General features: G+C 31.5%; 2 protein-coding genes across 8 annotated transcripts in view; one reads left to right on the forward strand and one right to left on the reverse strand.

Annotated features, from left to right (window-relative positions):
* LOC118188531 (dimethylglycine dehydrogenase, mitochondrial-like) overlaps positions 1-17,078 on the forward strand; it is a 147,954-nt gene that overhangs the window by 53,614 nt on the left and 77,262 nt on the right. For all 6 annotated transcript variants that reach the window (XM_085811052.1, XM_085811047.1, XM_085811051.1 and 3 more), the window contains exons 5-7: positions 783-947; positions 6,382-6,586; positions 15,322-15,431. In XM_085811052.1, the coding sequence (XP_085667178.1) occupies positions 783-947; positions 6,382-6,586; positions 15,322-15,431 (480 nt within the window). The remainder of the gene's footprint in view (positions 1-782; positions 948-6,381; positions 6,587-15,321; positions 15,432-17,078) is intronic.
* LOC118196501 (THAP domain-containing protein 2-like) overlaps positions 1-17,078 on the reverse strand; it is a 176,379-nt gene that overhangs the window by 28,507 nt on the left and 130,794 nt on the right. The window lies entirely within an intron of this gene.

Below are 17,078 nucleotides of genomic sequence, written 5' to 3' on the forward strand. Positions count from 1 at the left end.
ATTATCAACTTTTTGGCTTTTTAACTTTTTTTTATTAAATATCACCATCTTCGCACCACATAAAATTCTGCAAAATCACAAAATATTTAAAAACAGCATATTTTTAGAATTCCCGATAGTGCTAAGTCTTACCATAATTTCTTATATTTGCTATATTATTTGTTTAAAAAATAATACATGGCGATCAACATCCTTTTATTTGCTTTTCGATACACTTTTTTATGTTCGCTATATTATATAATTTTTATTTTTTAAATTTTTCTTTAAATAATACATGGCGATAATATCTGAATTTGATAGCAATATCCTTTTATCTGAAAAGTTATACAAACAAAAAAAAAAAAAAAAAAAAAAGAGAGAGAGAGAGGATTAACACTAATAGTGCCTCTTGTGCTTAAAAAATTAATAAACAAAAACAAGGACTTGTCAGCGTTATGCATTCTTTTGTCTAGAAGGCATAGCACCAAAAACGCCTTTTTTACGGTGTTCGAGATCTTTACTATTAACAGAACACCACTGATTAACAACCCTTAACCATCTCTTAAATATCAAATATTAATACCTGCATGTTCTTTTCTTTACACAATTCGAATTTTTATTCTACCAATGATACTACAGTTTTGTCATCCCTGAACTATTATAGCAAGCTCAGAATATAATGAATGCTACTAGTTGTAATAAAATATTTGTTTTATCTTGTAATTTGTTTTCCTTCATGCATCGATTTCTAATTAAATGTGAGAAATGCAATGCAATAAATTATTATTCTTTTAAATTTTCAGTTCCTAAGTTTTCACAGACCTGGCAGTATTAGATTGGCTACAACAGAGGAGCGAATGAACGAGTTTCGCTATCAAATGCAACGTCAAGGCTGGCATCCAGCTCCACAGAAGTTAATATCTCCTGATGAAATACTTCAACATTTTCCTTTACTAAATATGGAAGGTGTAAGTTTCTAGTATAAATTTTGAATTTCTGACATTCGTGACATACAGTTGCCAACTCTTCCAGTTTTCCATCATATATCTTAGTTTCACGGTTGATTGCTGAAGATCTTGGGTTTTAATTTTCTGCCATTACTAAAGAAAAGGTTTGCCAGCAATAAATAGGATTTATTGAATTAACCGCTTAACGACCGCGCCCGAGATATCTCTGGAATAGATGCCGTTTCGATTTTCCCATGAACGAGTTGACTCGGGCTATGAAAATTTTACGGATATTTAATGCCATCGCCCGTAATATCGCGTGGCAATCGACACTCTGCCATGCACATGTTTTCTTAGCTGTAGGAGGGGTTCAAGCGTTTTTTGTGATTGGTTCCTCCATGACCCTAAGCTGAAGTCGGCGAACTGGCCGCATTATAAATGAACTGTAAATTCAGTTTTTCGATTAAGGGTAGAGTCTTAGACCCAGGCACCCTGATGCTACATCAAATTTTCTCTCGTGCAAATTTGTTTTGTTAGTCGATACAGATTACCAGATTATCATGCTGTTGCAGACTGTGATGTGCCGCTATGTGTTACACCATATTTCAGACTGAAGCCTACTTTACTTGATTTTTTATTACCTATCATTAGCTTGACTACAGGTTTGTATAACTTTTTTTTGGGGGGGGGCTGCTTCATAGAAGCCCGAGTTAAGTTGGGTAATGTCATGAACTATAATAAATATCTATCTTGTTTTTTACCTTACAAAGCTACATCTAATCAGCTATATCTGTAGATAATAAAAATGTTATTGAAAAATCAGGAATTTTCGGCATAATTTTTAATATAAATTCGGTCATTAAGCGGTTAAAGAAACTTAAATTTTAATCACGAAAAATTAAATTTAAAATAAGCAAATTCCACTCCCCACTCCTAGTGATTTTCAGCACAGTTTTTATTAAATTTCAATTTTTCTGAATATTTTAATTTTTTATATTATAGACATATACAGAATATTTTCTGAAGATTCAAGCAACGTTTAATTAATTAATACTTGTATTTAATTTATTTTTACATCAGTATATGATTCATTACTAAGTTTATCCACATCATTCTAGATACAATGATTATTAAATTTGTTTTCATCGTACTTAAAAGCACTTTGATAAATAAGAGTTTTCTTTCTCTACTCAGACAGGAATTTCTCTGTATATTAAGAAAATTACAAATGAAATTAGCTAAAGAAAATTACAAATGAAATTAACCAAAGAAAATAAAATTTAGATTATCCAATTAGATATTAATAATATAAATTAAAAATTAAAATATATTGTTATGTACATACGGGTTGGTAATGGATTGAATGATATCTTGATAAAATTTATTTTCCCGAAAGAAACACTTTACATATCTGGAACTTTCACTAAAGTATTCTACAGTTCTTAGTAGAATCAGTTGTTACCACTTCAAAATTCTAAGAACATTAAACAAGAAACAATTAAAAAAGGCCTCAAATGCGAAACTCGCACAATTATCTCTTAGTGCTGTGATCTAAACTCTGAATTTAGCTCTGAACTAGATTATATTCTGAACTAGAACTAGTTCTGAACATATCTGAACTAGAACTAGATTATCTGAACTAACTTAATTATTAATATCTAATTGGATAATCTAAATTTTATTTTCTTTGGTTAATTTCAGCAGTGCTTTCTCAAGTCTTTTACAGTTTTTTCCCGACCGCAGAGAATTCTTCAGTACCTTCAATTTCTCGCAATTGCTGGAAGGCATACGCTGTTACAGTTGTGTACAGTTACATAGGGATCGGACGAAAATGTCGCCAAATAATCACCATGTTAGGCGACTTTTGATGATTTCCCGTCAAGTTTTAGCGACAAATATTAGTCGCCAAAACCATCCCCAACTTGGCTGTCGAGGTGACCATTTACGTCAATGTTAACTGGAATTTGCTTCTGTAACCTTATTTTTTTTTAACGAAACTTCTCTCTGTTGAGGCCTTTCAAGTTACATTATACAAGAGATGCTACAATTTTACATATAATTTCAATAAAATTATTTACACAAAATTCGTAGCCAATATTTTATGATAAGAATCATATTGTAAATAGTTAACCTGGACCATGTATTATAAATTCAATTAACTCGGAGTATTTTGAAATGGTTGTCACCTAGCTGCACTAAAACCTCCCGGTTGTCATATTTCAAGGATGGCAATATGATGACAGTTTGATATATCAAAAAGCATTCTACTGTCGCATAATACCATGTTTTAAAATAAAAAAAAGTCACTATTTTCGTATTTCTTTGATTCATCTAAAAAAGTAAATTTATATGCTCCACATTTTGTCTATTAATGATTTAAAGAATAAATGACATTAAAAGATTAGAAGAATTTAATTGTAAAAATCGATCACGTTCCGTATCTTTAAACGTAATCCAAAAAAATTGAGCTGGTAAGAAATCTTCGGTTTGTCAAATAGATAGTATTATGTTCGTTTTGTTATTCTGTCAATCTTGTAATATATTTTTCTTTTGAGATTTGGCAGATGACACGTTTAGGTCGCTAACGAAACAAATTCGGTATATTTTTGTTTACAACTGTTAGTCTACGGTCATTTTTAACCTGAAGTGCAAAAATAAACATTTTCGTTATATTTTACTTTTTTATTTTCATGAAGGCAAGAAAGCGGCTGAGGCTCACCAAAAGATGTGTGAAATTTATGGTTTTGATTGCTTAATAGAATGCATGTGTCAGAAGAGGTTTAAAAGATTTCATTCTGGAGATTTTTTACTTGAAGGTGACCAACGTTCTGGTCGACCTCCTGAAATTGATGATGAAAAAATTCATAATTGAATCGAATCATCGTATAACTGCGCGAAAGTCATAATTGAATCGAATCATCATGCGAGAGCTTGCAAAAATGTTAAATATATCACACACAACAATCGAAAATCACATAAGATATCCTGGACTCGTTAAGAAACCTGATATTAGGCTTCTGCATTAATTAAATTTTGCAATACGCATTTCAAATGTACTGCAATCGACCATTTTCTGAAACGTATCATTGGTGATGAAAAATGGATTGTCTACAAGTAAGATTAATCGAAAAAAAGTGGTCATAGTCCAAGCATGATGAATCAGCACAAATCGTATCGAAAGTTAAATTGCATCAGAAAAAGACCATGCTGTCAATTTGGCGGGAATCGAAAAGTGTTGTGTATTTTGAGCTGCATTCCAAGTTATCAGACGTTTATTTCCAACAATTTCCACATCAACTCAGGCGTTTATTTCCAACAACTTATGATACTGGAGAAAGTAATCAAAGAGAAAAGGCCAATAACTGACAAATAACTAAGGAACTGTGTCCCATCACGACAGTGCGAGGCTTCACACATAAGCAAACACGTACGGAATTATTGGAGCTGGGCCTTGGGAAGTGATATCCCCATCCTTGCACCATTGGATTGATATTCTTAAATGGTAAAAATTTCAGCAATAACGATGACCTCAAATCGCACTTCGTTGAGTTTTTTACTGATAAAGACCAGAAGTTTTACGTGCGTAGAATCATGAAGTTACCAGAAAGATGTAAAAGGTCATCGAACAGAATGGAAGAGTAAGATAAAAATAACACGCCGAACAAGTATTAATGGGCAGCTCAAGGATGATGGTTCGGTAAAACCATCGAAACAAGTCGTGTGAAAATTTGCAAATATAAAGCTGATTTTTGTGGTTTCAATCCTATATTAATAGAATGGAAAATATTTGATTGATTGAAGCTTTTTTTTTTTTTTTTTTTTTTTCCTCCTGTATAGAAAAATTTGATTTTTATTTCACAGTAGAAATAATTTCATTAATACTTCTGCATAATGCGCTTAATAGCGTAATTGATCAAGTCTAGGTAAAAAAATTGAGAGAAGCAAGATATGACGTAATTTCTAGTATATAGAAAAAAACTAAGTATGATAATTATTTATGTATTATTTTTATAACAATTTTCCTTACTTTCATTCAGAAGTCATCGTATCGAGTTTTCTAAAACTATTTACAACTTTTTCACATTGAAAATATCTTGCTTTCTATACGAATAGAAAATCCTCTTCAGTCAACTGAGTTGAAATGCTTTACGCATTACTTCAGAATACTCAGTATAAGCAGTGGCCAAACAGATAATAACTACCGAATGGAGGAATTTGTCTGCATAAATGATCCCGCTTCTGAACTTATATTTACTTTGCAGTTGCAAATATTATAATTTCTTTAACAACAGAGCAATCTGCTTTGAGTTAATAACTCAATTTCTTTTTATAATCTAGTTTCGAGCTTATTTTAGAGTTATAACTGCTTTTTCATTATAGCTGCTGTCGAGAAGACCGTGGTGTTTGTGAATCTGCCATTTGGTAAAAAGAGAGACCAATAATCTTAGTGAAATCTAAAGAGTGTAAATCTATTAAACATATATTTCCATTTGTAACTCGGATTAAATATTTCTATTTTCAAATAATGAGACTGAAATCTAGCTTCTGATCTTATTTATACTTTTACCTAAATGCCATCGTTTTCTTACATAAATGTCTAATACTAAAAATTATTCTTTCTTATTCCTAAAAGTTTAATATTTAAAGGTTTATGTGAGCATTCAGGTATTCGTAATGGATCATACGCGCGCAGAACCAATGATAGTTTAATAGAATTTATTTTCCCAAAAGAAATACTTTATAATTCTGGATAAAGTACACGTACAGCTCTTCTCAATATAACAGACCACAATCAATAGTTAACACCTCAAACTATTGAGAATATTAAACACAATGCAGTGTAAAGCGCATCTAAAGAGCAAAGCTTGCACGGAGATCTCTCAATACTCCGAAGTCTACTGCGAACTAAAAAACTGAAAACTGATGCTGTCTCCAGGTTTATGTAGTTTTAACCCGGCCATCGAGGAATTACCACTACCATTGACATCTCAAAATTACTGGCATATAAAGTTACATATAACGGCCGGATAAAGTTACAGTTACATATAGGGATCAATTACAGGTATTCGGCTACAAAGCCATTCACAGTTATAGAGGGACCGGAACAAAATATCGCCAAGTTTGGTGTCTTCTGATGATTTATCGCCAAATTTGATGACAGAAATTAGTTGCCAAAAACATCGCCAATTTAGCGACCTCAGTGTTAAATATACGTGCCCCTGTAATCCCATTTTTCCGACAAAGCTTCCCATTTCTTCAGACATTTCATGTTACATTATACAACATTCATAACAATGTAAATAATTTTGGAGACACTAATGTGAATTTAGCAGGGATATTTCTAATAATTGTGAATAAATTTCAGTGCAAATTATCCTATATAACAAAGGCTGTTAAAATTGAAAAGGAAAATTTAGACTATTTAACATAAATTTATTTGCCTCTCTTTTTTTAGATTTTAGGCGGCCTTTATAATCCAGCAGATGGTCACATTGATCCGTATTCTTTGACAATGGCTTATGCAAGTGGGGCAAGGAAATATGGAGCAAATATACACACCAACTGCGCTGTGACCAATCTCAGAAATCGCTCTGACGGTGGCTGGTATGTGGAAACATCTCGAGGAACAATCAGTGCTAAACGTATTATCAATGCATCAGGTATATGGTGGGTTTCACTGCTTTGACAATATTTCATTATCATTAATACCGAGTACAGTTCATTGAAAGGAAAATAACTCTGATAAAAGTGAATAATAATGGAACTATAACTCAGAAAAATGTAAAAATTTTACGATATTTAACATTTGTTTTGTAAATTAAGAAGGGGAAAAAAGTCATATGCAAAATCATAATCATGGTTCTATTTATTTTCTTTTTCCAAATACGTTAAGCAAATGAGTGTTCTAGGCACTGAGGTATTTTCTAATAATTCTGTTTTATCTTTCGCTGAATGAAATGATGTCTTCCTTTTAAATGTTTTGGTATTATGACACGTAATTTTTTTTAATATACTGACCAATGGCGTGCTGTAGCTTTCTCCAAAGAGATTAGGTATAGGTATGAAGAAAATTTGTAATTTGAATGCAAATACTAATGAGCATAATAATGTATAATTTGTTATGATAAATTTGTGAAAATCAAACGAGGTGGGGAAAATCAGTATGATCATGCTGAATAAATAAATATATATGTTTTTAATTTGATGGATGTCATAAAAATAAAGAGTTACAAACTTGTTGAGACTCACTTGCACCGCAATAAAAGAGACCAGCAAAACAGATTATTACTCAGTACAATGGCGTAGCAAGGAAGACACCTGCCTCCCCGGGGGCCAAATTTATGCACGAAATTTTAGAAACAAATGTTTCTCATTCTGGAAAACAGGAGAGTGGGCTTATAATCTATAAGGTATTTCTCCCGCCTTCTTAGAATGCCTTCGTAGTGTAACGGTCAGCACGCTGGATGCGTATCCCAGAGGTCCGTGGTTCGATTTCCGGCGAGAGCGTTACACATTTTTCAGCTTTCCTGCTTTAAAAAGCTCCTAATGTCTCTACAGTGGCGCCCGAACTAAAACGAATATCTCAATCAAATTAGCTAAAGATGTATTCGACGAAATGATGCGTTAATGCTATGAGTGTAATTTTTTTCTTTCCGGAGGCTTGTCATGGACACTATATTTGTGTCTCCATTCCTGGTCAGAATCTTTACGAGCTTCAACACTGCTGTGATTGCTGTCGACCTAACGACACATGTGCATTACGAAATGCATTATGGCATAGATCTCTCTCTCGCATAGAGGTAATTACGAAATGCATTATGGCATAGATCTCTCTCTCGCATAGAGGTAATGCATTATCGCATAGATCAGGTCATTTCTGTACGGATCGGCAGAAAATTTTGTTGAGATTGTCTATCTTTCAATGTAGTAAAATTTGGTATCGGTTGCTTAGTTCATTTGTCAAGAGTTTTAAGTTCTAGGAAATTATGAATAACTTTGTATTATTACCTGATTAGCAGATGTGAATAAAAATATATAACAGATTGAAAAATCAGAACAAAAATTTAATCTAAGAAATACTAGCGCTTTCTTAAAAGAAAATTTAAATAACTTTCTCTTAATGAAGCAAAGCGTTTTGCTTGAAGACTTAAAATGAAACAGCTGAAAATTTTTGGACTTCCGTTATATACGTGATAATTAGAAAACACGCTCCATCTTTAAATGCAAATATATTTTATATATTTTTACTCATTATATTTACATGAATATTATGTAGCATCAAGAGTTTTGGTATACATACGTTATGTAGGGAGGAGAAGTATTTGCAGTCTAAAATTACTGCTTCTTTTTTTAAATGAATTTGCACGTTACTGATTAAAAAAAAAAAAAAAAAGAAGAAGAAGAAGAAAGAAAGAAAGAAAAAGAAAAGTTAAAAAAAGATATACTTGAAAGTTTTTAATTTTATATTACGTTTAAAGGGGCGTTTTCTTCATTTACAAATACATACGCGTTTCGAGAGCATTTAGGCTAACGCCTCTTTGGGCTAAGAATATTTAAAAACAGCATATCTTTAGATTTTCCGATAGGCAATCTCACGTGATAGAGGTAAATTGTTTGTTTGTTTGTTTGTTTTTGTTTTTTCTCATATAGTGTTGCCGTTGCTCGCTTTGAAATCGTTGAGTTTGTTAATCAAAAATTCGTTAAAGTTTTACGAAATATGAAATCGACAATAAAACAAATTCGGTCTTCCAGGCGTCCATATGCGGGTGGAGGACTACGTTTTTCAGAATTTGGTGACTCAAATACCGTTTTTTTTTTTTACAATGCCAGAAACATACATTCATGCAGATTCGTCATTATTTGATTTCTTTAAATATAATACAGGGCGATAATATTTGGTGGCAACAATTTGAAAAGTGATACAGCCGTTTATAGTGATTCGACGCAAAATTGTGTATCAAGACTAATAGCCCTTATGAAGTAACGTCCCCTTGGGCTAAAAAATTAAATCTGAAAGGTTTATAGACTTTTAAGATCGCCTAAAAAGGATTTGTTAAGGTTCCTTGCGCTTCTGCTCAGCATACAGGATACCATTCTGCTCTTAGAATTACTCCTGCTAATCCATTTCTTTCTGTCATTTAGCTTTATTATTAAGCATTCTTTTTTTGCATTTACAGTACACGGAATTAAAAAACAAAATTACATAAATATGAAAAGCAGCATAGCAGCATAATTATGGGTTGCAAAATTTTTCTTTTGTCTTTTTATTATTAACGTTTTGAATGTTAACTTTATTTATTAAATACCATGTTCTTCGCACTTGCGCCACATAAAATTAAATTCAATAGCAAAATCACAACATATTTAAAACCAGCATATCTTTAGAACTTCCGATATATAATCTCGCGCGCTGGAGATAAAAATGTTTTATTCCGTACAGTGTTGCCTCTGCTTGCTTTCAAATCGTCGAGTCTGTTAATCAAAAATTCATTAAAGTCTTACAAAATATGAAATATAAAATTCGAAATTCAAAACTTAGACTTTCGAGTGCCCATGTTCGGGTGGAGGACTACGTTATTCAAAATTTGATTGCTCTAGATACCGTCGTTTCTTCACAATGCGAGGAAGATGCATACACACATGCAGATTCTTCATTATTTTATTTCTTTAAATATAATACAGGGTGATAATATTTGGTAGCATTAATTTGAAGAGTGATTAGCCACCGCAAAGTCATATTTCGAGACTAGAGCCCTCTTAGGCTTTAAAATAAAATAAACTTTTGTCGCATATTTAACCTTATGCTTTCTATCGTCGAGTTCGGCCTTCTTTTACTTCTTGATGTTGCTAAATGTGAGCATGATAAGAAAATAAATATCACCAAGGTCATAGGGGGAATAATCTCAAGAAAGTGCTTTTTGAACTGATTCCATGATACGTACTCAAAGAAAGATATCGTAAAAGAATAGGATGTTAAAATTCGCGTTTATTTTCATAAAACAAAAAGTCTACTCCGTTGCAATGATTTATTGGGTTTAGATAATCATTTCGCAATTTAAAGAGGATCGCTTTAGAGAATTTTGATAACTTGTTTTGTTATTCACTGTTTTATCTTCGTTTGCAGAACAATTGCAATTTTAATGAAAAATTACGTAAATACTGTTTCAGGTTTTAATTCGCGTAATTGCAAGATATAATAATATTAAAACTCATCCATGCTTTTTGTTTTATAAAAAAACTCTGATTAGCGCAAAGATCTTAATATTTAGCACATCATTTCAGTTCAGAATTTCTTAAAGTGGACGGACAAGCGATAAAACCGCTGAACATTAGAGTTTGACATGGCTTCAAATCTGGCAGAAACAGGCTGGCTGCATGGGAGTGTCTATGTTTTTCCTCATGTGAGAATACAAACCAGTTTTCCTAAAAACGTTCTCCATGAAGGCATCCATTCCTTTAGGCAGATATAGCCCTCGCATGCTTTGCTATAATCTTAGTAAAGTACGATCTGACAATTGAATAAGAATTTAAATAAATTTTACATAGAGCGTCAGTTTGTACATTAAGCATAAGAATACGCCTTTAAGACGAAAAAAATACCAGAAGCACAGCGGTAAATTGCGTTAAAGGTGAAAAACATTTTAATATCAAAAAGGAAAAAAGTATGATTTCCACAAAGGAAAAAGTGATCTATATCTTTCGTTGTATCGTCATCAGGGGGTTTACTGTGTATTTGAAACGTTTTTAATTTTTACAAGAGTTCTTTTTAAAATATTTTGTGCGTTAAAATTTCTTAATTTTTTCTCATCCTTTTTGATTTTGAAGCCATCTCGATTTGTCATTTTTACATTTAGTTTTTACGAGATAGCTTTTACTATTTTAGTATTGTTCGTAGTTGTTACATGATTTTACATTTTTGCTAAGGAACTATAGAGTCAAATGTATTTTTTAACATTAGCTTTTAAACATTCCTCTTAGTTATAAAATTAAAAAAAAAATTTGCAGCTCAATGCGCAAAATTCTTGACCACTAAGGTCTCTCTAATTCACGTTGTCTTGCTACTTTCATATATATAATTGGTCTTTTTTCGTTTGTTCTTACAACCTTACTTATAATTATATATATATATATATATATATATATATATATATATATATAAGCAACAGCTCCTGGTAACTTTTAGGCGAGCTTACTACAATTTCTAACTTACTATATATATATATGTGTGTAATAGATTCTGTAGTAGAACGCGGGTGGTTGTATCCACAATGAACAGCTAGAATTTCGACGCCATAGAATGCTGAAACGCCGATCCACGAGGAATAAGAAATTTGGCAGTCAAGGTATATTTAATTTAACTTTTATTTCAGTAAAAAAAATGTTGTGGCCACAATCAGGTTGGCACATTAATTGTGCCTATTCGAAAAAGTTTACATTTTTTTATAACTTTGTAGCAAGAAAGCAGCAGCAGACAAACAGCAGTCCAGCTAAGCCAAAGAACGTCTATGTATCTATACATATTCTTTGGCTAAGGCCAAAGCTGTGAACGCAAGTGCGTTTTGTTCAGAGTGAAATCTTAATTCAGACTGATTTAGTTTTGGTTCTCACTGCAATTTGATTGGATGGTTAATATTGCTGTAAAATTACTATTTGGCTGTTTGAGTTTTAATTTCATTTACATCATCAGAATTATGTAAGAGTCATATGACATATATTTTTCTCAATGAAATGACAAAATTTCGCAGTGCAAAATGACGCAGTGCAAATAGAGGTTACTATTTTTAGAATACAGAAGGGAATTAATTTTCTCTGCTAATTTAATCTTTTACATATTCTTTAATTTCTTACACATATATATATATATATGCTTACCCGGAGTGTAAGAGAAAAATATAGAAAGAATTTTAAGGAAGATTTTAAAAGGAACTATTCAGATTTAAAAGGTTTTGCAGAGACAATAATGAAGATTATAAATATGAACAAAGATTGAATTGAAATTCGGCACTAAGACTCAGTTTTTGGAATTTATATGTTTTTTCTTATATTTTTTTTTGGGGGGGCAGTCTCATTTTTTGATCATACGGCCGGGTTTGCCGGTTAGGAGGATTGGGGTTGTGCCCTTATAATAATAATAATAATAATAATAATAATAATAATAATATATGTGTGTGTGGTGTGATAATTCAATAGATGACTTGAAAATTAGAAGCTATCTCTTAACGATGAAATGCTATCTATAATTACTTGAAAAGGCTTTAATGCGTTAATTCCCACAATAATATAAAGGAGACAGACTTGACGAAAACAACATATTAATTTATTAGTGGACATCATTGATAAGCATAAACATGCTCGGTGCTTTTCGCACCCTCCACACTGTAATATAACGGATTACATTTTTAGAACAATGGACAAAGCAGTGCGATGGGAACACACACGTTACCAGCAGCAAGCGAAGGAAAGAAAAATGAACTGCCGAGTAGTAATAGGTAACAGGGATGTTTAAAGACATGATTCCTTTGCTTAAATTTTGAGAATAAGCTGACATAATTCAGATTAGTTTTCAGATATGACACCATTTCGATTCCAGAGAAGGGGGCGTATTCCAGGAAGGGAGCGTATACAAATTAAAGTTAGTAGTAATTTTTTAGTTTTTTTTTAATCGTCCATTCATATATATATATTATGTATAACGTATTTTCTCGCGCATTTCTAATAATAATAAGTAATTTTATCGTCCGAAAATCGAGACGAAAATATTATCTGAGTAATTTAATTTCCGAATAACGCGGAACATAACAAATGAAAAAACAGTCACGGATAAACTACTAGTAAATATCACAATATTGCTTCTTAAAAACAAAGCTACATTCCAATAAGAACACATGGTAGTATTAATACTACTTGACTTAATAGTTACATAAAGATCTTTGATTTATTCGAGTCTTTTATAGCTAAGTGCTTAAAACGCCAATATTTTTGCTTTGAAGTTGTAGAGTCATGAGGTTATTTCGAAGCAGGAGACGTGAAAAATGAGCAATGCTCTCGCCAAAATACGAACCTCGGACCTCTTGAATATGAGCCAAGCGTGTTGACCATTACACCACGAAGGCATGCTAAGAAGGCGGGAGAAATATTTCCCCTTTTAAAGAGCGACTTGGGATTAGGGGTCCCAATCGCCAAATCTTGGTGGTGGAGAATCATCATCCACTACTTTTTTTTTTTATTTCGGGCGCCACTGCAGAGTCATGAGGTTATTTCGGAGCAGATGATGTGAAAAATGAGCAATGCCTCGCCGGGACTCGAACCTCGGACCTTTCGAATACGCGCCGAGCGTGCTGACCATTACACCGCGAAGGCATGCTAAGAAGGCGTGAGAAATATCGTATAAAGTATGCATAAATAGGATCAGTACAAGTTACGCGGCACATTTTCGTATTATTTATGTATATATATTGAAATTTTATATTTATATTCCCGTTTTAAAATTACTTATATGCCCAAAAACTTGCACATAAACATAATGTAGTCCATATTCTCTCGAATAGAGTATTAATAAGCACATTTTTTGTTAGCATCTGAAACTGCTATCTCGACCATGAGTAGCTTAATTAATCTAGTCTCTCTTTCTTTTTTTCCCCTTCTCTCTCTTCTTCCTTTTACTTCTTTTTACGAAGTAAAGGAAGTATTTTAATCGCGAAAAATTCCGGGTGTCATATTTTAACGAAAATTTCCATTCTGACCTCTCCCGAATCCTTCTCGACGATTTTTTTTGCACGACATCTGTACCGAAGGACAAAATAAAAACGGATTATAAAAAGAATTTAAAAGGGTTTTTTTCCTTGAAGTCTGCATGTACGTAAGTATGTATCTCGCGTAACTCAAAAATAATTATTCGTAGAACGTTGAAATTTTATATATGGGACTGATATAACATCTAGACGTGGATCTTCCCTTTTTTATTGCAGCCAACTGCACTAAACATGTATATATATGTATATACCCACCCGCTTACCCGGCTCCATGAGCTGTGTTTCTTATTGTTATATCTTGATAAATTGTGCATTGTTTGCTTTAAAAACGATTAAATTAGATTGTTTGGGGTGGGTGCTTTTGTATATTTTAGCTTAAAAGTGCAGAAACCATGATATGTAGAAATATTAAATCACATTATAAGAGGATTCGCCTTAAAAAAGGGTTCATATGTTGCAGATGCATAATACAAGTACAACTAAACTTCTGTAAAGAACTATCGTATAACATGGTGACTGTATTAGTTATCAAACTCTAAATCAAAATTTTAATTTTCGAAATTATGCGTAGATATAATTTTATATATACTTTTGTTACATGTTTCACTAACTTAATAACAAATAATGTTAATCTGTAGAAAATGGTGAAATTATTATATCAGCCAGATCAAACTCATTCAGCTTTTAAAATGTCCATACTAGTAGCTAAACTTGCTCAGCACTGCTTCAATTTTATTTAATGAATTAGATGTACTCGAGCACTTACCTTGATAGTTTCTGACGAATTAGCAATGTGTTGCCTTGGCCAGAAGTAAAATACTTTTGACTTAAATGTGCCAGCGTTTTGCCATTCAGTAAAATCTATGACACTTTCTTATTTAATCTGGAAGGTTATTGAGTTATTATATTAAAAAAAAGCGCTTTAAAAACAGTTCAAGATTTTTTTCCTACTTTAAATATGATTGGTTTTTATTGTATTAAAATCATGAGATGTTTAATTAGAAATATTCAATATTTTGTTAAAAATTACACTTGCTGGACTCGTTAAAATCATTATATATATATTTTTTATGGTAATTATATTAGATGTGAGCGGTTGGTTTTTAAAGAAAAAATAAAGCGAATATAAAAATATGTGTGGCATCTCTAACAGTCTATCGAGAATTCTAAATATATGCTGTTTTTAAATACTTTTGTGACCTTGCTGTTGAACTGTTTTATGTGCGAAAGTCATGATATGTAATAAATAAAGTTAACCCATGAAAAATTAATAATAAAAATTTTTAAAAAAATTGTTAGCAATCTTACTAAGAAAACGGGATATCGATATGATGAACTGAGAAAAGATTGAAACTGATATACATATATATATATATATTAATGTATGCCAATATTTAACACTGCGTCCAGAATTCTAAACATATGCTGCTATGCAGCTTTTAAAAAAGTTTGTGATTTTGTTTTTAAATGTATGTGGCGTAAGTGTAAAGAAAACGATGCTTAGTCTCAGTTCGTAAAATCAAGATTCAACTCCATAAGCATAAACTTCACTTCTAAATGAAATTTTTATGTTACTAATGAATCATTATAACTATTAAACTGTGTGTCTTTTAGAAAAAATATATAGAATCTGACATTTTTAGGATTCTGGGCTCTTGAAATTGGTAAAATGAATGGCCTTGAATTACCTCTTGTACCTGTTCAGCATCAATTCGTGATTACGAAACCTATTAAAGAAGTTCAAGCATTAGAGGTAAGTAACAAACTGAAATATTCCTAATCTGCGGTTATAAGATCAAGGTTAATTTACAATTGCCTACATTAAAAATTAAATGACTAATGTTTTATCCAGAATCTCATATCTTCTCAGTGATAAAATATCTCAGTTATTATTGTTGTTCATTCAGTCATCAAGAAAGCAAGCAGCTGTTTGGGTAGGCACATTTCATCTTTTAATCGAAATTTTATTCATCATTGCTGAATGCTGTACTTATAAATACGCATCATGAAATGATGAAATTTTAAGGCTCTGAAAAATAATACAATTAAAGTAAAATCATTTTTTAAAAAAATACTTTCCAGCGTTTAAAGGTTAATTTTGTTACTCTCCTAAATTGCTAATGAATCAACCAAAATTTTATAACACACTAATCTTCATATTTATAAAATACATTTTAGTATCATAAATATTATAAGATTCTTAGCGGAATTAAGATTTCATTGTTAGTATGTCTTTTCTAATTTCTTTATTTAACCTAGAATTGGAAGACACCCCCAGTACTTCAAAATAAACGTTTCCATGAAATTCGGTATATCCACTTAAATTGACTGATGTTTTATTCACCGATCGTTAAGGGCTGCTCAGCAGTTATTTGTAAAGGCTTCCGTTCCTTACGTAAGCTAACTGGCCTTTGAGAACTGCACTAAAACATTCCATTATATATAAATAATAATAGTAATGATAATAGTTCTATATTAAAAAAATTACACTCAAACATAAAATTCCTTCAACTATATCTTGTACGTGGAGAACGAAAGGAACAATTATTCACAGAAACCTACTCCCTTAACATATTCTATCTTTATTTACAATTATAACATTCATTTATTATAATTTAAAATTACTTTTATCTATTAATTTCACTTCTGCTATAAAATTTATTACAGGTATTCAGTTTCATAAATTATAAGTATTTTTACTCATTTTAACAATACTCAATATTCTACCATTTAATATTTGCAATATTAATCCTCAAAAACAACTTTCATACCATTTTGTGTACACATATTAAAAGTGATTTCATTCATGTTTCATAACCTTACCGCATTCTCAAAATAATTCTGAAATTCTTATAAGTAAAAAAAATTAACAATACTTCAAAAAAAATATTAATTACAGTAAAATTTAGTAGCGTTTTCTATGTGAAATACCGTATAAGACGCACCCTTATTTAGACGGCCACACACAAGGAAAAAAAGTTTCAATAGCGTGGTTTCTTTTAGTTCTCACGTTTCGTAAAAACCAAATAAACAATTATTGAATGCAATTACCTTCACATATAAGACTGTGTCCTTCACGTATAAGACGCAGGTAACTTTTTTGGGACCAAATTTAGGAAAAAAAGTGCGTCTTATATACCGTCAAATACGGTAATTAAAAAATCTTAAAATTTGTTAATTTATTAAACAGAATTATTAAAAATTGAATTTCTGAATTGAAATATTTTTTATATAACAGTGATTAATTCTTCAATTTAAATTTTCAAATAGCATTAATTAACAAATAACAATTCCGATACACAATCGAGATTTGAAGAGATGGTTGATTAAGTATGTACACACTGCAATGAAGTTGAAAATAATAACACTTGTAGTTACAGATTGTCAAATTTAGTAACTT

This window comes from Stegodyphus dumicola, chromosome 2 (assembly GCF_044657685.1).
Source record: "Stegodyphus dumicola isolate Sdum_Otavi_A_Nest chromosome 2, ASM4465768v1".
NCBI classification, from domain to species: domain Eukaryota; kingdom Metazoa; phylum Arthropoda; class Arachnida; order Araneae; family Eresidae; genus Stegodyphus; species Stegodyphus dumicola.